The 22,936-nt window shown below is 41.4% G+C and overlaps 1 protein-coding gene across 1 annotated transcript in view; it reads right to left on the bottom strand.

Annotated features, from left to right (window-relative positions):
- Nucleotides 1-22,936, bottom strand: part of LOC108898231 (guanine nucleotide exchange factor VAV3) — an 80,970-nt gene that overhangs the window by 38,285 nt on the left and 19,749 nt on the right. Inside the window, 8 exon segments of the mRNA XM_018698144.2 lie at nucleotides 482-577; nucleotides 857-956; nucleotides 1,610-1,713; nucleotides 2,152-2,220; nucleotides 3,902-4,003; nucleotides 4,535-4,643; nucleotides 7,017-7,082; nucleotides 7,220-7,278. Coding sequence (XP_018553660.2) covers nucleotides 482-577; nucleotides 857-956; nucleotides 1,610-1,713; nucleotides 2,152-2,220; nucleotides 3,902-4,003; nucleotides 4,535-4,643; nucleotides 7,017-7,082; nucleotides 7,220-7,278 — 705 coding nt within the window.

The following is a 22,936-nucleotide window of genomic DNA, read 5'->3' as shown; positions in this document are numbered from 1 at the left end:
TATTTAAAACCTTCACCTACAAAGTAACTCTCTCTTCTCTCTCTCTCTCTCTCTCACCAGTATAGAGTAAATGTACTTAGTTATCTTTCACCACAGGTCATTTTTTTTATTTATTTTAGGACGTAACAGAAATGTTCATGTTTCTGTTTCCACCAAGAACATGAGGCTACACCAGGAAATGATCACATCACCACATCTGCAGTGATTTGAACCTGAAGTCTGGTTTCACTCACTGGCCTGTGCATTCATATCTGTCTTTGTTTAGCCCCTTTTAAACTGTCCCTACCCCACATGAACAGTACCCTCAGCTGAAAGTCTGATGTCTGACAAGGCTGAACACATACTGTTTCACTTTTTATCAACACAAATATAGGAGACATATTTAAGAGATAAAACTATTTACATGGAACATGTCCTGACTCTTCAGTGCCTTTGTCACTCAGAGTCTGTGTAAATCAGTGAAAGTATCTGAGTACTGTACCTGTAAGAGAAGGTGGTACTTCAAGACTCGCTGCATAGGAACCACCAGCAGATCCCTTAGTGTGAACTTTCCATAGTTGGCCCTCTTAGAACACTCCTGTACACACACCGCAAATAAAACTAATCAGTAAAAACCAGTGACAGAGCAGTGTTCGTCCAGTTTCTCCTGAATTTCACATTAGCTCAGTGAAGACAGGAGGTTGAAGGAGCAAACTCTACTACTAATATACATCATGCTGTCTGTGGTGTTGTCACCTGCAGTGCTTCAGGTCACCACCTGAGGGTGTTCTCTGACCACTCTGAGATGTTGAGAGATGAACGCTCGTCCCTGTGGCTGTAAATGATCATTTATTAGAAACGGAGGAGAAAGCTTTACCTCCAGCTTCATGCGTACGTCCTCTCTGTCTTTGCTGATGTTGTCCAGAGTGGCGATGGCTGTCTCCACATGGCTGCAGTATTTCCCATAGATCAACAACCTGCAACACATGATCAGGTGAACAAACTACACTGGTACACACATAATTACTGAACTGAATACAGCATTCTGAACCCAGACGTTAGCAGTAGAAGTAAAAAATAGGTCTGTTTTGTGTTAACCTTAAATGTGAACATGCAGCAACAACACAGGGCAGCAAAATAAATCATAAGATAAAAGATAAAAACCAATTCAGTGATGTGATAAAATGAATTATAAAACAGAGATTTAGAGTGAAAACAAAGACAAATAGAATAAAGTAAAAACTCCAAAAAAGATCAGGAGAGGCTCTGGAGATAAAAGTGTGTTTTAAGAAGGATTTAAAAGATGTCACTGACTCGGCCTGATCTTCTCTGACAGGTATGATTGAAAATCCACTGCCTCCCTTTAGTTTTCAGCTGGGTCTCTGGACCAGATAAAAGACTGTGCCTGAAGATCTCAGACTGTGTACTTGCTGTGAGAGAGGCTGTGAAGAGGCTTAAAGATAATAGCAAGGTCTTAAAAAGTTCTAAAACAGACTGGGAGCAGCAGCGATGTGGTCTCTCCTCCTGGTTCTGGTTCTGGCAGTTCTGAATAGTCTGAATAGTCTCAGGGGTATCAATGGGGTGTAGAGGAAGAGAATACACAGAGAAGAAGGAAAAGTGTGATCTCTACCTCTCTTTGAAAGTGATGAAGATCTGGTACAGGTTCTGGGCACTTCTGTGGTGGACTGAGTCGAGGATTTCCAGCAGTAAAGATTTGTGAACTTTAACCAGGTCCTGAAACACAACAGATCAAAGAACCAGCTCAGAAACAGGAGTCTGTTAGTGTCCAGCATGAACAGGAGGAATAATTACAGCAGGATAAACCTGCTTCAGTCTTCATATGAGCAACCTGACTATTTTTTTAAAAGCATGAAACTCTCCTTTAATCCAATAATTGTTTGGTCATAAAATGAGAAAATAATGAAAAATGTTCATCACAGCTTCCAAAAAACTCAGCATTGAGCTGATAAAGGTCTTATTTTGTCCAAACCCCAGAGATATTCAGCTTATTATCATGTAGGAAAAACCTGGACAGGTACATAATGAGATCTCTTTTTTTTTTTTACTAATATCAGTGACTGGATATTTAAAGCTGCATGAATCCCTGTGGTTCAATGCAGTGAACAGTTCTGTGACCATCAGGCTGTTGGGTTACGACTGACAGTGACTTACCGGGATATTCACAAACACCCTCTCCATCTCGACCGTGGATAAAAACATGGTGAGGGGTGTCATAAAGTGCTGCAGAAGAGAGAGAGAGAGAAAGAGAATGAGGCTTGTCCCTCTGGAGTGAGAGTGGGAAAGTCATTTTGCGAGAAGCTATTATTTCATAGGGGCCAAGTTGCAAAGAGCTGCAGTCAGCAAAAACAAGGAGGACTGTCTGGGTCACGACAATAATCTCATTTTCAGAGTTTGCAATTTAATGATTTCCTCTCCCACCGCATAGTCACCTCTACATCTCAAAGGAGCGGGTGAGCACAAACTAAATTCCACCATCCACTTCATATCGAAAGTCATCTACTGAGACACTCCGCTGGGAAATCAGGCCGGGTCTTTTTCCAGACATGAACATACACAAGAGGGAGAAGACAAGTAGCTGGGGCTGAGGGGGAGAGAGATGGCGTGCCTCCCTCGGTCCTGTAAAAGTGCAGGGTAAGGTGGAAAACATCCAGGACAAAGGGTTTTCCTCCGAGCTCCAGTCCTCTGCTACAGCACTGGGATTACTCATTACCCAACACTAATTTCAAAAATAAAAATACATTTCTCTTTCTGCCATTTCAATTTGGGAGCACAGATTTGTTACACTACTCATTATTTTTCTCATTATAGCCTAAAGCTGCTGATTACAGTCAGTTTTACAGTTTCCCATGCTGCAGGTGATAAAGAAGTCAAATTGATTTCTGATGTGATCCTTTTACTGAATGAAATCAAAGCAGTGATATGACTTCCAGCCACAGAAAGTTCACTTTACTCTCATCTCTGACCCACGGGAGTTCACTGTCAACTCAGAAAGAATGATTCAGTCTGATGTCACATATTCAGAGGGAAACAACATTTTGACAGAAGTAATCTGTATTTTTTCAGATGCTGAAATTAGCTGCATTGTATAATTGCATGTTATCACTGTGATAAGTCACATTACTGAACAATCTCTATCATCAGTTTGCACAGAGTGAAGTCTGTCAGGAGAGCTGAGAGAACTCATTATAATCCTGACTGCAGTCAGAGACGTTTCTGTTCCTGTTGATTTACAAGAGATGACGTTTAATATTTAATGATTTTCACAGGTTTCTGCTTCTCATCATATAACTAATATCAACAGAAGATATCTGAAAATTCTTCACTTCTACCGACAAAAAACTAAGTGAAGAGTGAAAACTATTATTATTATATTGTATTATTATATATCATATTATTATTATTATTATTATATTTGTAAAACTAGTTTTAAAAGTGTCTGGTCTGTTCAGTTGTTCAGAGTAGATCCTCCATGACTACAGCACAGAGACAGAGACATACAAGACATACCTTAGCTGAAGCTGTATGTTAGCTGAATTTAAACGTTTGATAGGATGTTCCAGAACTTTTTCTTTTTTGTTTTGCTGCATTGTGAGACGTTCCTTGTTGACCAAGAGCAGAATTAAGTTTCAATTTTCTGTTGTTTCATCCACTGTTTATATATTCATACCTAATAAATATATTAGATAATAGTAGTAGGATTCAGTAGAATCCTACTGAATAAACTGTTTTTTTCTAAGAGTGAACGCTGCGGCAGCTGTAGTCACTGAAACATGTGTCCTAACTGTGTCCAACAACTGTTTTACTCTTAAACTGGTACTTTGATAAATGCATATTTCAGATATGTCCTCAGTTTGTTGGTTGATCAGTGCAGAGTAAAAAGGTCACAGAGGTCAGTCAGTACCTTCTCTATGGACTCCAGGGTCTCAGTGTATTTCTCCTCTGTCTGCTTGATCTCTGTTAAACAGCAGCTCCTGATGTCAGTCTCCGCCTGCTTGTGAAACGCCTACACACACACACACACACACCACACACCACACACACACACACGCCTGTTACTATGTATCAATGCTGTGGGCTGACAAACTGTTGAGTCTTGGACCAGATGTGGTTGGTGCAGCTCAGTGAGTGAGGTCAGAGATTCACACTCAGTGAACCAGGTCAGATTATTTTTTAATCAAACCAAACATGTCTAATGTGACTAAAAACACAATTTACTTACTAAGAGTATCTGTTTGTGTACTACTCTATATTTTCGCTCTGTGATTAAAGGTGAAATAGAGTTAATCATCATAAGTCACAGATACTTTGAGTGTTGAGGATGATGCTGATTTTTTTTTCTGTAGTTAACAGTCATAAGGTTTGTAGTTTAAAGCTCCAAAAGAAACCAAAGCCAACACACAACACTCAAGCTCACGTTAAAATGTTCGACATTTTGGAAAAAAAAAAAATCAAAAATCAGCATCAATTTTCCTATTGATGATCAATGGCCTGTGTCAAACTGAGGCGCGGTAAAGATCTGAGTCAGAGGACTGACCGGAGGAGGGATGGCTTCTGTCTTCATCAGGTCCTCGTAGATCTCTCCACCATCTTCATCATCGTACACGCAGTCGTATAGATCCTCCTCATCCTCCACCTCGTTCTCACTGTAGCACACAGGACAGGGTGGCAGAGACATTACATGACGTCATGCTGCTGTTTGATCTCTTCATGACAACCACATGAGAGGTTCACTCACACACACACACACACACACTTCTGGTTTAACAGACATGGATTTTAATACTATACTACAAATCCTGTTAGTCAGGGACAACACTTAATCCATGGCTGTGAAAGTGGCTCAGGAGCTCACACACACTCAGACGCCACAGGCCACAGCCCTGTTCTGACTGCTCACATCTCAGCCAATTACCGTACCTTAGCCACTGGGCCAACATGACATGACTCAGTGTGTGTGTGGATTTAATATGTGAACCTTAGAACCAAATGTCCCCCACAGGAAAGAAACATGAGGAGCCTCACAGAGGAGCCTGCACACAGAGCGTGTAGAGACCAGGACATGTGCAGTGTGCAGGTGTGTTAGGGTGAAGAATAGAAGGTAAGGTGAGTGGACTGTGTAGGCTGAAAAAAATCCTTCATACAGACCCTGGCAGTACAAATAACACAATAAACTGTTTACTATACGAGGAACACATGTTCCTGGTAAATCATTTGTTTAATGACATGTTGGTACAGTAACTGTATCTCTTACTTGTAACTCCTATCTCTTATTTTGTGCACACAATGACTTTCCACCTTCCTCGTATTCTCAAGGTTTAATAAAGAAAGAAAGTATAACAGAAATATCCACGGAGGGTTGAATCAAAGGAACTAGACTTGGTTTTAGATCCTTGAAGATTCAACTATGACCTGGATGACTGAGAATCTTCACAGATAAGACAGAAATAATGTTGTAATATTGTAAAACCTCACAGTGAAGTTTCACACAGTCATGTTGAGAAAAGATTTTTGTGTTATGCCACTGCCTACAAACAACTGATGATGCAGATTAACTGCGCTTTGACTGTTAAACTCTTAATAAATCATTTCTGAGGATGTTTTTTTTTTTTTTTCAGCTACATTCTTACTTATTTAGTTATCAATATCTAACCTTAGAGAGAGATAAGATTTTAAACAAAGTTAGTGACTACCCACTGGTTTGAAAATGTGTGCTTCTGTTGTGGAGCCTCCTCTATGCATCTGACTCAGACATGTCACGTAACAATTCACTCTTCATTCAGTTTAATCTTTGCTCTTTGTGAGCCTAAAAACTTTTATTCTGGTCCTGACTTGCAGCAGAGTTAGAGTTGTTTCAGACATTTTGCTCTGCACAGACAGGAGAACGATAAATTATACTGAAAGAAGGAGGGAAGCTTTTCTACTGGGTGGATAGGTGTGTTTCCATGTGTGTGTGTGTGTGTTTCTGTAAATGTTCTGTCCATCTAATAGATGTTGAACACTGAGCAGATGGAGCTGGGAGCTGAGGACGGCTCTGTTCACTGTGATCCAGGCTGCCACTTCCTGCTGTCAGGCGGCTGTTTTCCTGTCACTGCTGACTAGCGAGCTGCTTCCTACTCTGTGAGCTGTCAGCACTAAACATAGACCAGAGCACCATGTCGGAGCGAGGCCTCCATAAAGTATTTTAACTGGAAGATTATCTCTCTCCACTGACTTACACTGCAACACAGTAGTACTGCCCTTTTCCCCACATATTTGTTAATGGTTTCTGCTTCAATCCAAGAAGTCACTTCACTGTAATGAACAAATACAAACCTTATTAATGAAAAGGCAGCTACGCTGGCTGACTAGAGGACGACCCTCACCTGAACTTCAATGTAATGTTTTCATATAAAAAACTATGAATATAAAAATGGTGAAAGGAAACATATGTGCACAAAATGGAAACTGACAGCCTCAGTCTCTTTAAAAAAATCCATATTAACCAAACCACAGTCAGATTCACTTCTTATATTTCTGCACTGCATTAAGATGAAGGCTCTGCATGGCCCTGTGCCAGGGCTCCTGTCTGCAGCGTGGGAGGATTATATAACATGATGATTTTGTTCATTTTCAAAAGTGAAAAATACATTATTTGTTGTTTTGATCATAAAGCATAAGATGGTTAATTCTCATCATGTTTGGCCTCCAGCTGCATGTTAAACTGTCAGGTTAAATCAGGTTAACGCGAAGCCCTGAAACAGTTGACTCAGGTTCAGGATTTAAGGGAATTTGTGTAGATGAAAATCTGTCATTTAAATTGGTAACACTTTCACAAGTGGGCAACAGAAAACAGGCTGAAAAAACAATTGCAAAAACAAACCCACACAACTCATGGTTAACTAAGAAAAGAGCCGGGCAAGCTCATGCCGAGAGGCTCGGGGGAGGTGGCTGCCTTCCAGTCAACACTCGGGGAACAAATGTTGCCTGCACCCACGACAACAGGAGGAGAGGAGAGAAGAGGAGAGAAGGAAACCTACTCTATAAGATCCTCCAGGTGGTTGTAAATATCCTCGTCTTCAACACTCTCCTCTGTTGGAAAAGGCCTTAGAAAAGAGAAAACATTTCATTTTTTAAGACTTCAACGTCAATCAGTATAAGGTAGTCTGCCATAATACACTACATATCATATATATTGTTTCACATCTCTGTGTTGTACTGTGTCTCATTTCATGAAACGCACCTGATTCCAGTTTGTTGTGCGATCACTGTGTGGGACAGTTTGGACAGTGTGTCCATCACCTGCAACAGAAACAAGATGGTGTTATTTTCATCATTTACATCTTAACAAACAAACAAACAAGTCCTGTCACTGATCTCAGTCTGTGGCTGCAGTTCCCAGAGCAGACACACGAGGGCAGCATTCTCAAACACTCCAACACTACTACTGACAAACACATACACACACGTGTGACATCCCAAGAATTGAACCAAGAATTAATAAGAAATGCTGAAAATCATCACACACGCATTCACCTGTGTTTGGATGTGGAAAGTGTGTTAGTGTTGTATGAAAACTCAGGGTCAACAGTTAGCAGTGCACTAAGTGCAGGCTAGAGTCACATGACCTGATCGGTAATTGATTGTGCTGTGAAGTTAACCGTGAGCTCTCGTGGGCTGACATGATTGCTATTAGTATGACATGTAATTTCACGCTGCTGTGCTCAGTCCTGCCGGTGCCCTTGACCCTGAAATGGTACGTGTGACCTGACTGACCAATCACAGCTGAAACTCACCTGCTGAACACAGCTTTATTATCAGAGTCAACACTCAGCAGGGAGCTCTGCTCATTCATGTTTGTGACCTGGTAAACAGCTCACACACCTCTGTCTGCAGGTCATCTACTGTAATCACTGACATCTTCCGGACGTCTGGGTGAGAACATGGCTGTACGCTAACATGAACACAAACGCATCACTGATGTAACATAGATACATGGGCCCTGGAGCTCTCACAGATCAATACTGATCACACAACTGGCCTCCCCCTCCCCCACCAGTAAACACAATAACCAACAGCTCACAGAGAACACATGTTGTTTCTGCTGACATCCTTTTTACTGTAACACAGTTCACCACTGGGACTAATAATGTGACGTTCACTGGTGGAAAATTCATCCTCTCTTCAGTGCAGGATACTGGAGACTGATGGACCTGAGCTGGTTTTAACCAGAGCAGTCTCTAACGTAAGGGTCTCTGTAGATATTCATTGATCAACTGTATGATATGTGATCAATCAACCAGTATTACATCCATCAAACAGAAGGTGGATAACACTAACTGACATTTCATAAATGTTTGACAAAGACAAAGCATTTTACCATCAGGCACATCAGAGGCAGCAGTGACTCCATCAAATGCAAATTAAAGCATTAAACCAGATCATCAGAGGGAAATATTAGTGATGAGCAGCTGAACAGTGTGAGAGGAGGCAACAGACCTGCATTTATACACATTTCAATTAGTTTAGTAAAAACAAAGAGTATTTTAAAGAGTATGGTCTAGACCTGCTCTATATGAAAAGTGCCTTGAGATGACTGTTGTTGTGATATGGCGCTATATAAATAAAACTGAAATGAATTGAATTGAATTGAACATTAGTTACTGTGCTTCTCTTAACAACCCTACTTAAAGTCATCTTCTGTTTCCTAAGTCCCTAACCCTTAATAACAGATAATGGATAATTCAATGTCAGTTTGATTATTGGCTGGAAATAAACCACACACTAAATATGTGTTAGTTTTTTCTTTCAAATATTTTCTTTGACCTAAAAAATGTGGACTCAAGGAGGCAGCACTTTTATTTCTATTCTCCTTGAACACCTCCTCAAATAAGGTATGGCAGCCTGCATGTAGCCTGAGAGACACCCAGGACAAGCTTATTGCTTTGAGTTTTGAAGGCATCTTATAAGAGAAACATTTTTATTAACTCAGATCTTCTCTCATTTGGATTAGAACAGCTGGACGCCCCGAGGTCCAGGCAGACATTAAATAGGAAAATCAACCTGTGATGATGAAAGTGAGTGGGAACAAAAACAGGATTTTCCTTATCTCCAGATAAAGTTCTGTCCAAATACAATTCATTTATTAATGCTGCAAAGTCTTCATTATAAAACAATAACAAACATTCAGTCAGCTGTATATATTCTTCTGACTGAACTGCCGCTGATATTCAAATAAAACCTGCAGATTGTGCCCAGAGTTGTGACATGGCATGGAAACTTTTTTTCCACATTACATGAGGAAGTAAAACTAGCACCTATAGAGCATATTTAGAGCTGTCTAAATATCAGCTGAGCACAGGCTCAGGTCCTGAAGCAGACACCTAGAGCTTAAACCACCTCTGCTGTCGACGTGCCCTTCGGCAAGAAAAGGGAAGAGGAAAAACATGTTTAGACTTCAGGCAGTTTTCAGCATAACTGTGGAGACTACGTGTGATCTGTGTATATCATCTTTTTGCACTACATTAATTCAGTGATTACACCACTCAACGTGTCAACTCATGAACGCATGTTGTGTTCAAATATTAAAAAGCACATCACTGTCAGTGTTGCAGTCCAAACACAGACACTGATACACATCTTATTTCTGAGTGAATCCTCAGATATTCACAGAGAATCATCCTCTCTCCAGTTATTAATCTCCACACAGTTGTTAGACAGAGTTGATGGTGCACTCTCTCCAAAAATGAATGAAGGGCACGACACCCGGTGGCCAGCTGGCAGGTACAACATGTCCACAAGCTGAAGATCCACTGCGTGCTGAACAGAGCTTTGGAGGTTTTCCAGTTGTAGCTGGCAAGCTTTTCTGGGGACGAGTCGTGTTGCATTGTGCTTTTTGGCTTCAGTGAAAATGTGAGTCACACACATTCGTAACAAAACTGACCATCTGCACATGACCAAGGAAACTTTCTGAGGAGTATGACATCCATCAGTGGACGCGCAACTAATAATAGAAATGTCAAGAAAATGTGCAGGAAGGAAATGAGAGGTTGAAATTCCAAGAGGCCAGAGACTTAATTTTAGCTGAAAAACTTCATCAGTCAGCAGAGCAAAAAATACAGATTACCACTGTTCTCAGAGCTTCACTATGCGAGACTTAAAAATACACCATGATTCATCTGTCACAAGGATTCCACTGCAAGACCGGTCCAGTATCAGTTCTTTAAAGCTGAACTGAACCACCGTGTCACTGGCCGAAATCACTGAGCGAGGATGAAAGCTCAGTGCAAGAAGGACTACGTCTGAGAATTCAGAGACAAAAAGCAGAGGATTCTGGTGTGTTCACGTGGAGCTGAGGTCAGAGGCTCAGCAGCTACGTAAAGATAAGTGCTGATGCAGGAGGAGTGGAGCTTTGATGGAGGCTAATAAACCCACTCAGTCTGACCACGGCTGCACTGCCGGATCTAATGATTCACACCACAGCGATTAAAGCAGGATGAGGGATGTGTCTGCACAGATGAAAGGGAGATGTATGTGTGTGAGCTTGGATTCAGGTTAATGTTAGTAGAATCTGTCTGCTCACTGTCCAGGTGTTTATTTCCACACTGACAGAGGTTCAGGTAAAAAAAAACTTAAGTTTTTCATCTTCATAATTTTATACCTGACAAGTGGAAAAGCTTTGAAACAGTAACTGTGTCACAGAGGACTAAAACTCTTCTGAAATCACAGATAGTATTATTAACTTTACAATCAGATGCACAACATTATCAGACTATGAAACCACAGGTTTTAACAGGAGCAGAGAGCACACAGGGACACAGAGAGGACACAGTTTGATCTTCATGAAGAAAATATTTCTCCTATCAACATGCAAACCTCCTCCTCTCTATTTATTCTGAGACGCCCTTCTACCATTCTGGTAGAGGGCACCTCCAGAGAATGGCTGATGCATTTTAGATGTGTAACGTGCCAACAGTTTTATTGGTTTCATACACAAGCCCGAGAGCTGTCCCAGTTTCCTGCACTTGGCTTTTACTCCTCCTTTTCTGTGGCTCATTTTCTTTTCTCTCCTTTTTTCTCTATGTGATTATCAGCTAAAAATAGAGATCCGTCAGGTACACACATACAGTTGGTAAAATTATATTTTTTTCTTCCAAACCAAGACAGAGGACTCTTCATTCCTGTTTACAGATTATAATTGAGGTCATCTACCCACTTACAGATTCTGAAATTAGTGTCTTAACTGTGGCACTTCACTGGAAAACAAACTGAACTGCAGCATCAAAATGACAAACACCCACTTGGCTTTATAACCTTGTTAGAGGGGAGGGTGTGAATATGAAATTAAATCCATAAGATGCTGTCATTTATAGCTACACTGCTGGATAACAACCATACAATGGTCTTGTAGACATATAGAGATACAGGACCTTTATTATCCAACATAAGTGATCACTGCATCACTGACTGACCAGGGATCAGCTGTTAGGTGAGCACTGCCTTCAGGGTTTTCTCACCACCACATATGAGATAAACCAATCAGACCACACTGAGCGAGCAGGTGTGAAAGCACCTTCAGTCAGTGTTTCCATCATCTGCAGCCCTCACTCTCATTTTGAGTTTCCCACTCAACTGTTTTACAGCAGTTATGTCAAAACCTGACGTTTCTTCACAGCTGGCACACAAACCCAGAGACTGTCCCTGAGAGTCTGAGTCTGAGGGCGTTCTGTTTGTACCAACAGCACCACATAACAGGCTGTGGTCTGAAGTTTGAAAACACAACAGAAAACTATCAAAGGTTTGTTATGAATGATGTCTTTCTTATTGTAAATGTAAAAAATTTCAATCATTAAGTTGCTTTTGCTCTTTTAATGCTATGCCTCATTTATAAAAAGCAGGAAAGTGAGTCGGTGAAACCCTGTCTGTGTCAGAGAGAAAGTCATAAGACAAAAAGCATTTTGCTGCTGAAACAGTTTGGAAATAGAGGACATGTGAATATTTAAGGGCATCTTCTGAAACACACACATTTAGATAAAAATATAGACTAAGATAGTGGATACAATGGCTGTTGGTGTGTGGGTGGGTGAGTGTTTGCACTAATTGATTTTTCTTGCTTCCTGTGTTTCCTCTGTTTCTGCACGTGAAAATTGAGTGAGATTGATTATTGTTACTTTTGCATATAGATACATACATGAATGTGTGTGTGTATGTGTGAGTGTGTGTGTGTGTGTGTGTGTTTGACAGATGCTGCCGGTGAGTTAAATTCAATCCACATAGAGAGGAGCCTGATTGGCTCGGCGAGAGTGATTAGCTGATGTTTGGCAATCAGTGCCACGGCTCATTAACGGCCATAATACTTAATTAGAGTGTTTGGATATACAGACGTATAGCTGATTGGAATGCAACACACGTTTGCCACTTCTCCTCAGTCTTCATTCCCTGCATCATTTAGTCCACCACTCTCCTCATCAAACACTGCTGTATTTATATGGTAAAGAGCAAACACACGAAGGAAGGAAAACCTGAAAATATTCATCGAGATACTGGACACGTGTTTAAGTGTGGAGGGAAACACTGAACTGAGCCACATTTCTGTCACTGCTGTATAAATGTCTATTGTGTAATAATGATTTAAGTGACATCTCAGAGCAGCAGCACAGCAATAACTGCTGACTGTATCTGAGATTTCTGGGGTTTTTTTTAAATACTGGGACACAAACTGTCCCAGTAGAAGCTGAGGACTCTCCCAGTCCTCCTAAGACTTTGTCACACTCTTGCTCCATCTCTTGGACTCAAGCTGATCTCAGTCCAGTTCATGTTCTCCATCTGAGGAGGAGTTCACAGTAGTATGATCCTCCATCTCTCTCCCTTCCAGTAACTCTGTCTCAGCAGTGTAAGGTCAAAGCCAAGGTCATCCTCGCTGTCCAGGTAAATCACATCAACCTCCGCAGACTGCAGCCCCTCAGGATACACACACACACACACACACACACACACACACAAACACACAAACACACACACGCATTTACACCCTTCCCAGTAATCAAAGCAGATCTTGGAAAACCTTCACTCCTGTGCTCCCTGAATGTTCTATGTCCACATTAATAGGCAAGCATATCACCCAAGTGATCACACATTTGCATGGTTTTCACATGCTGACAGAAACACACACACACACACACACATACACAAACACTCAACAAGCATACTGATGTTCCCACACAGCCTGAGGCATTGATGCACAAACACATCTGATCTGCCAAATCCTCACTGTGCTGACAGGTCAACTAACTCCAGCTGAATTTCACACTGTCTGAATCAGGAGGCTGCTCACAACTGACCAGCAGTCAGTCACACCAATACACACACACACACACACACACCTGCACACACCTCTGCTGTACACAAAGCATTCACAGATGCATGTGATTGTAGGCTATGTATATATTTTGATAACCAACTCAGTGTTAAAGTTGTTTTTCAAGCAACAATTCAAAACACTGCTCAATTCCAGTTTGTTAACTGTAAGGACGTGTGTCTGTCCTTTGTCAGAATAAAAGGGATTGTTGGGATGATTTTGTTTTGTTTTAGGGGACTGTTCATAGTTTTATGACCTTTTATAAACCTAACAATGAATTAGGTGATCAAGAAAATCAGTAGATTAAAAGATAATGAAAACAAATGTTAGAGATATCCTGACTTTCAATCTCTGGGTCAAACCCAAAAAGTACTGGATTCTACAATTTCCATAATGTAACACAGGCTCGCTGTTCAAAAATGTGAAGTTTTAAGTCCAGGACAACCCTGGTGACTTCATCCCATCAACCCTTCAGAGACAAAGAAGACATCATATAACTATTTCCCAGAGAGGCCAACATAAAATCAGGAGTGACCCTTTAACAGATCAATTTAAAATGACCTTCAACTTTATTTTTTTCTTCAGACAGTCACTCAGTTTCCTCCCTCAGTGCACTTCCTTCCTCACAATATGTTTTCAGGACAGTGGAAAAGAAACTGAGGAGTAAAACTGGCAGGGCAATTTTCACCCAGATTTTTACATCACTGTGTTTTCATCTGTGTTGCATTCACACTGTAGTGAACTAAACTGTTAACATATTGAAAAGCAGCTGTTTGTGACTGTAACCAGAACACAGACTGATGTGGAGTGTCAGCCTGCTGATAACTGAGGAGAATCCTCCACGCACAGAGAGCACAAAGCATCCTAGAGCTATTGTGTTCACTGCTGTTATTATAATTGATTCCACTGTGGCAGCCATGTTAAAGACATAACCTCCTCTCTCCACCCACTCCTCAACCAATCTACAACACAATCTCCATTGTTTCATCACGTTGACATGACGATCTCATTCCCTCGCCGCTGAAACACTATCCTGTAGTTAACTGAGGATGCAATGAAGCAAACGGAGAAAACTAGTCTCCCCAGCGACTCTTTCAAGCCCAAAATATAAACTCTGCTTTTAAGAGTCATCCACTGTAGTGAAGTTACCAGGACACTGTTTAAAAGCTGCAGATATCAGCTCCTTGTAGACTCATGAGGGAAGCCGGGACTTGAAAGACTTGCCAAAACCATAACTGAGTGTAAGAGCAAGTTTGAGTGGGCTGTGTGTGTTGTAAACGATGTCCTGAGGCAGTCAGTGAAAATCCATATGGACATTCCTCTGGATTTTTTTTTTTTTTCCTCCTGGAGCCTTTGATCCCAATATGTCAGTCATGGACCCCCACGCTTCAGACCCAGTCTCACCCTGTGGGACCTCAAGATTCACAGGAGGGGACAGAAAGTGTTCAAACTGTGTTCAAACTGTTGAGCTGCATGATGAGAGTGGCACCACCTCTGTCAATAAAGGTAAATTCTCCACAGCCTTAACATTAAATCTCTCAATAAAAGACAAGTCTAACTGGAAAAACATTCGTGTGAGTTATAGTCAAATATTTAAAGGACTGATTGTTTTCAGTGGAACAGTTTGAATTTAGGACTCAGAGTTGTGCTGGTTCTTGCTGCAGTCATCTAATCAGGATCTGATTTACACCTGGGACACCAGGTGAATGTAATTAACTTGTTAGAAGGATAGAAAAGCCAGCAGGTCTGTAGTGCTCGTGAGCCAAACGCTCAGAGGCTCTCAGGAGAGACAGTGCACCTTGCTCAGAAAATGAATGTTGCCCTGGTTTTCACATTAAGTAAATGAAAAACAGAAAGGTTTTCTATCAGTTCGACTTGTTTAAATTAGAGACAAAGTTCTCTAACACATTTAGATACAACATTCACAGGTAGCACAGCACCTCACAGTTTATGAGCCCCCAGTGTAGCAGTTTTCTGGCCAGAAAAAGACACAGAGCATCTTTGTCTCTGCTCTGCTTGATTTACAACCACACTGACTGTAGGTAAACAAAAGGCTGAAGCAGGGTTATCCATCTTGTTCCATCTCACACCACTATTCATCATGGTAGTTTACATGTCAGCCACTTTATTGCCTTCTGGATTATAGTGTTGACTAGAGCCATAACAGGCAAATAGTCACTGAGGCAGCGCCATAAATCCAGAACTGCAATGGAAAAGGTAAACATGATGACATCTGACATCATTGGCTCAGGTTGTGGAGAGTAAATGAATTCTCACATCCCAATCCTTGAATCCTCTTTGGCTTTTATTGGTCTGTGTTTATTATCTGGTATAATATAATAAAGAAGCAACAGGCAGGATTAATATGTAAAAAGCTGCAAAGCAGACAATCAGCAGATGAAACAGTGGAACTGCAGCAGAAAAGAGGGTCCGCTCACTCATCTTCATCCTATTAGTTTAATTCTGATGTAAGTTGTAGTAAGTGTTGGAAATCTGCTTGATGAACAGATCATGACACATCAAGACCAAGTGATGAAATCCAAAACTGGCTCTTAAACAGCAGCAAACAGGCACTGAGAGAGAGAGGTCTAACCACTGTCCCGCTGCAATAAAACAAATGTGTTCCTCACTTCTGGATCAGTGCTACTACAGCTCCGGCCACAAATAGCCAGCTTGTCACATCTATATGGCAGAAGTGGGTTAGCTTCACTTAGCATACCCTGAGGAGTTGCCATTATAATCATGAACAATTAAATACGCACTGTTTCAGTCTCACTGTGCAGATCCTGCACATTAGTCATGCGGCTGTGTGCAATCTCGTTAGGGTATTTCTCAGTGACTTTTCCCTGTCAGAGTCAAACACGGCACTTAAGAGGCATTGTGTTTCCATTGGAGTAACATCAGACTGCAGTATGTATTTACAGCTGTTGTTTCCGTATCAGTGAAGTGGAACACAAATATCTCAGCCGACTGTTCGAGGAGCAGTGATTTTATTGTTCATTCAAAACCTCCTCTGTACGTCTCCTCTTCAAACACATGATCACACACACTTTGACCCTAAGAATCACACAGCCCACTATAGGAATTACATCCATACTGGACCAATCTACACCTGACAATTTAGGTGCCAGTGCAGAGAGTACTGTCCTCCTCTATGTGTAGCAACAAGGTACAATCACATTATGTTTCCATTCAACAAAATTGAACTACTACATGTATGAGAATGACGTCACAGCCTGTTGTCTGGTCATATGAGAATGTCCTAAAAACAAGTCAAAACACAGAGCAGCAGTGTTTCTATTGGCCAAGCGAGGACAAAGCTGGACTCTGACCTGTGAAAGCCTGATGACTTTTCCTTCAGCACCATCATCAGGTCAAAGATTTAATTTGTCCAAATACCTGCACAACTGACATCAGCCTCAGCTCTGCTTCAAGCACCAGTTAGCAAATGTTAGCATGTTAACGTATTAACCTAAGATGGTGAATGTGGTGAACGTCAGGCTGTTAGCATGGTGACATTAGCATTTAGCCTGGCATGGTTGTAGACTCATTATTTAACCATTACCAAAAGGTCACCATACACTAACGCTTCACCAAGACTTTTCCAGTTACCTAAACCTAACCATACCTAAACCATGGTTTAGTTAAATGTGAGAACATTAGCACTGAAGTAAAGAAAATATCTGTGAACATATTTTGGGTTTTCAGGTTTCAGTCTTACCTTATTCTGGTTTTGGGTTTTCATCCAGTTTAGTTAATTTTCTAAACAAAAAATAAAAAAAACCTAAGACATAACATAATGCTACACATGGTGGCTCTGAATTTCAGAATTATTTAATATAAGACAATTTCCAAAACTCTGAGTTTAGGTTTATATGTTAGCATGACAGCAGACCAGTGCTGCTTGATAAGGTTCAATATCACACATCAGAGCAAATGAAGAGATCAGTATTGATGAACACTTCCCTGAGGACACAAGCTGTAATGGATAACACACATTATCTTCCACTATAGATTGTGTCTTAGGAGAGACATTAGAAGTCGTTTCATCCTGAGTCTGTCCATGAAACTAATTACACACTGTCCATTCTGGTCTCCTATCAATGTCTTACTATTGAAGCTGTTTAACAGTTCTAGTAGCACATGCTTGTACAGATATTAATCTTGACTGTAGTTGTGTGTGTTTATACAAAAGGTTTAATTTCTGCCACTGACCAAGGCTTTTCAGAAGAAGTGAGGGATTTACATTTATCATACAAAATGTAGCTGTACTGTAGAACACCTCCACTGTCTGTTTCTGTCTGTTTCTCATACTCTGTCACACTGCCTTATTTCCATGTCAACAGAAACCATTCATGGATTGTTTCTAAAGCAGACAGTGATAAATACTGCAGCGCTGTTCTCTCCATCAGTATCTGTGTTTTCTGTATTTCAGAGAACTTGAAACCAAACCACAGCTCTTCATCTAAGATGAATCACAAGGTTTCCTCCACCGGGTTTCATTTCATCCGATCCGATGCACAAATTCAAACTTGTTCCCGACTGCCCATGTGATTCCAGCCAAACTGCTTCTTTTTGGATATTATATAACACACAGCAGGCGGTATATTGTGAGGTGGGATCAGATTTTCTGAGCACTGTGGAGGATGGAGATTAGCTTTTGGAATCGCCCACACTTTGAGTGACGGCGCATCCACCCACTCCACCTCCACCTCTGGGAAGCAATGCAGAGAAGAAAAGACCCCAACCCCCCTCATAGTTGAAGCCTTGAGCATCTGGAAAAAGCATCGTTGACATACATACGGTCGTCTGCGTGGCTCCTGCAGGATCTTTATGTTGCAGAAAAACATCTCAGCGAGATCAGAAGAACATAAATGTCCCTGTGAAATCTCATTCACTGCTGTAGTTCAGATACGATGAAGAGAGGACAGATGCAGCCTCCGGCACCTCATGAAAGATTTAGGAGAATGTTTTTAAAGATGTGTCAGAGACGCGGATTGCACTTGTTGAAAATAAAATCACCCTCACTCCTCTTCTTTTAGATGAAGCCAGCGGGCGCCCAAAAGAATCTGGCCTCAAGCAGGGAGATAGTGGACTGAGGGGAGGGAAATAAACATGAAGAATCTAAACATCAGTTCATCTCAGTGTATGGCTGCCCATCTGGAAGAGAACGCTGACCGTGGACAGTTCATGTTCTGAATCTAAATGCACATCATACAGTCTGTGAGTCTGGATCTTACGGCTCCACTCTGTGTGTTTGAAGAGCAGAGCTGAGTTTGACTGGTGTGTTTCTGAAGTCCAGGACAGGTGTATCACTTTCCTGACATTTATTCGAGCAGGGTGAAACAGAAGCTTTTTTTAGCCATGCTAGCAGCATGTCTGTCAGTCCTTCCACTGCTTTGGTCCAGGCTGAAATATCTCAAAATCTAATAAGATAGATTGTCATGAAATTTGTTACAGATATTCAAGGTCCCTATAGGAAATATTTCAATAACTTTAGTTTGTTCTCTGACTTTTCATTTAGTGCCAGGCTGATGATGCTGAAGATGGTGAACAAAGTAAAAATTTATGGCTGATCCAAATGTCCAGACAGTCTGTCTAAATCCACAATCCATCAAGTCTACAAGGGGCCTCAAGTGGACTCTCTGCAGACTTCCAGACAGTCTGCACAGTGTTATGAATGTTATCATGTAAGATATTTGTTTCTGTTATTTTCTTCATTGATGTAACAAAGTTTTATATTCCACACAAAGAACATGACCAGACTGAAATATTTGGATTTGTTATGAGTTCAAGGGTCAACATTTCAGTTGATCTCCAAAGAACACATGAGGTCTTTATGTCCTGTCTCATAGTGCACTTCATCTGAGTCCATCCCCTCATGGTCCAGCAGCTTCACAGATCTGACATCGTGACAGTGACGGTGAAGACGTCACTGTTCGTATAACACAAGTCCAAAAGGTCCAGAGGGGACATGTTTGATTCAGCCAAACACTGCTAAATATCAGCATGTTGGTGCTGTCACTGTGACCTGAGTACACCCTCACAGCATGGCTGTGTGTCCTGATGTTTTCTTCATGTCACGGTGGAAAAGCCTCTGAAATAACATTTAGACCATGAACGAACAGTAAAACCCTGCACTCAAATCCAGGCATGCTGTTCCAAAAAATAACACTGTAAACAAACCTATATTTATACATATGAGTAGTGTATTTTTTATATTTGAAGAGTTCAGTTTTAGGGTATCCTATGGTAACTATAAATATTACAATTATTTGATACTGAATAAATTGATTTGGTCTTATATCAAACAGTTTCCTCACTGACTTACCTGATCACATTTCTAACAACAGCCTAGTATCAGCCTTAGAAACCCATACATCAGTCTAACCTTATTCTGTATTCTTTAGTCACAGTGAGAAGTAGGTCTTTCTCCTGTAGTTTCAGGTAGCAAAGCGCTCAGTCGTGAAGCCGGGGAGAAAAAAGCTGTCAGAAAGTAGGACAGCAAGGGGAGGAGGGCTGGTTTGTAGACCTGCACTTCAGTCTTGGTCGTCTTTGATCCTGACCACGGTGGCTTAGCTTCACATGCTCTCTGGCTGGCCCAGACTCAGCGGTGGCCTATAAATACCTGGCATGCCTGTGTGGCCAGGTAACCTCAATACCCAGCAAGGAGATGCAAAGTTTCACACTAAGGTCCCCATAAGAATAATGACTGTTAACTCACACTGTTCACTGAATGCTGCCAGTCAACAAGATGATGTGTGTGCAGAGCTCTACAATAAAAAGAATCATGAAAACTTTGATTTGTACAAAAGATTACAGAGGGAAGACATTAAAACGTATCAAATATTTGTGCTGTACTTCAGTGGAGCTACCTGCTGTGATTATATGATCCACATCTCAATGGGACATTCCCTTTGAACTGTTATGGGGCAATGATGTACAACACACAGTTTTCCATTTTGAGCCCCCCCCTATCTGTTTCTTTGCCACATTCACACACAAACACTTCCACTTCCAGGGACCAGGGCCCGGTCACAGAGTGAGTGGGCATTTAATAGAGTCTCTGACATGACGACACACTCAGGAAATTTAGGGGAAGTCCAGTTGTCTCATTTACACACACAAAATACAGGTCATGACAGTTGCTCCCATGAGGCTGTGGTGAGAAACACAACACACCAGGGGAGACACTTTTGATTTTAACGTCATGAGTGGCAGTGGAACATCTCTGTCTGTGTGTCATATCTACAGATTACACCAAAAAGCACCATTACACCTGAAGCTACATTTGAATTTATCCACACACGCATACAGAGAGAAGCAGCTCCAGAGGGGCTCTGTCGTGACCATTTCCTCTTCCTGTTTCCTGCTGCTTACAGAGACTAGAGATGAGTCAGTCCTCAGGGGAGTTACTGCTAACACACACACACACACACACACACATAAAAACATCTTATCCACCTCATTCGCATTTCAAAGGTCCATGTGGCATTTGAAATGGCAGAGAAGCGATGTGAGAAGAATTGTTCTACCTTTTGTATGACGACTGGAAAGGCAGTGGAGATGACTGGCAGCCTTTCTCTCACTCAGTCATGCTGGTGCCAATATTTCTCAAATTTCATTTAATCTCCAATAAACTCACACATAACTCAAACTTACAGTGGTGCAGCAAAGAGGTTGCTGCCACATGCTTCAATTACTATCATAAACTAGTTTACTAATATTTTTCGAACCTGGATGTGACAGAGAAACATCCATGTGTTCTGAAATCTGATTTGTTAGCAAGAAAAGATGAGATTTAGAAGCATCACTGGTGTATATGCAAACCTGGCCCTTCTCTCCTTAAAGCGTAGTAGTAGAGCGGGGCTTGTATTTAACGTCTCTGTGGCTCGTACAGGTGGTCCATTCAGACAGGCTAACGCTTCACTCATCTTGTTACTGTGTTCATGTCATGTCACGACGGTAACGATGGGAAAGATTCCCATGTTTACGAGCATTCACACCATCAGACAGCTGTGCTACTGCTTCTCTGATTACTACAGAATCCAGCTTTACAAAAAATTCTAATCACAGGTCATTCATTTGGAGTTCGATCAGTAGCCCTGGAGACTGAATATAGGCAACATGAAGGGAAAGTAAACTGTTCATTTACATATACTATATACTACATATACTAGACACTGTAATGATACAAAGTTGGTTGAAAAGGGGAAAAGGTTGCCCTTTCAGCAGCCACACTAGTCATCTTAGGGTCTCTCTGTAAAAAATAGTAAAAAGCAGAGCAGCGCGGTTAAAGGGTGGAGATGAACTCCACCTACAGAGCCCCCTTCTCTCCATCAGGTGATGGTTGCCACAGCTAAGACATCCAGTGTGCTCACACCGGGATCAAACAGATGTCTTCAATCATCAAAGACCTCTCTCTCCAACACCCTGAAACAATCAAAGAGAGCATCCATCTCTACAGCTGCTGAGCAGAGAGGCAGGGAGCTCTGTGGCTGAGCCATCCACTGCCAGCCAGCGCTGGGTTTGTGTGTTCCTGCACATGTGTGCGTGCATTCACGCTCGAAGAAAACCAGTTGATAGGAGAAGTATGATTCCAGTGGAAGCAGCTGTCATGTACTCAGTCACTGGGAGAACTGGATGAATTATCCGCAGAGCTTCCAGCAGCTTCAGAGCAGCTTCCATCCAATTATTTTGGAGACAATTCTAACTCCATGAATTGTAAGTAAGTGAAGCATGGAAGTGCTTTCAGACACAGCATGTACACTGGAGCTGGAGGTAATGATTTTAGGGCAAGGTTTTCTCCACAGCAACGACTGAGTTCTGGTGATATAATAACTCATGTTGTGTGACAGCAAGAAAGATGCAGATTTGATTCTATGCTTTGACTCTTTTCTCCTTATAGCCCAAACACTGTAAGTCAGGGTGGACTACACACTCTCTGACACAAGGAGTATGAATGTGAATATCTGTTTGCTGAGCCCTCCACATACGTACTGTGACTTCCTGCATCAAACTACATGTTTGCAGATGACATCCCTGTATTACTGACCAGAAATAATTACCTCAGCTACCAGAAATAATCCAGACTGCCAACTACACAGAGCTTTCTCAAAGATGTACCAGATAACATGAATGATGATAATTTGCTGGTAATATTGATTTTCACACCTGCATTTACATGTAAAAATGTCTACCAGAGAGTCTGTGCTCTGCAGCTGTCTGCCAGTAAAAATCCAACCAGTTGTTTTGCATCTGTTCTGCAGAGCAAACAAACCTGCTGAGCACAGCTGCACACGTTTTGACCAACAAGGGTTTCTGACGGCACAAAGCACCACCAATGTAATGACATAATTCAGGTGTTTCCTGTATATTTGTTTTGTGTTCTGTATGAGGACAGAGAGTCGGTCTAAAAGGAGGAATGAATCTGTTGTAGGTGGGTTCACAGTTCCTGAAGGCTGAAGGTTTCACTGCAGGTTTAACTGACAGACACCCACAGAGCTATGAAGTATAACCTCCTACACTGGAAAGATCCTTCTGCTGATCAATTTGATGATAGAGTGACGGACCTGGACCATATTCAGAGGTGGTGGTCACTGA

The sequence above is a fragment of the Lates calcarifer genome, linkage group LG24 (genome assembly GCF_001640805.2).
Source record: "Lates calcarifer isolate ASB-BC8 linkage group LG24, TLL_Latcal_v3, whole genome shotgun sequence".
Classification (NCBI taxonomy): domain Eukaryota; kingdom Metazoa; phylum Chordata; class Actinopteri; family Centropomidae; genus Lates; species Lates calcarifer.
The sequence above is the reverse complement of the archived record's forward strand: the minus strand, read 5'-3'. Positions and strand labels throughout refer to the sequence as shown.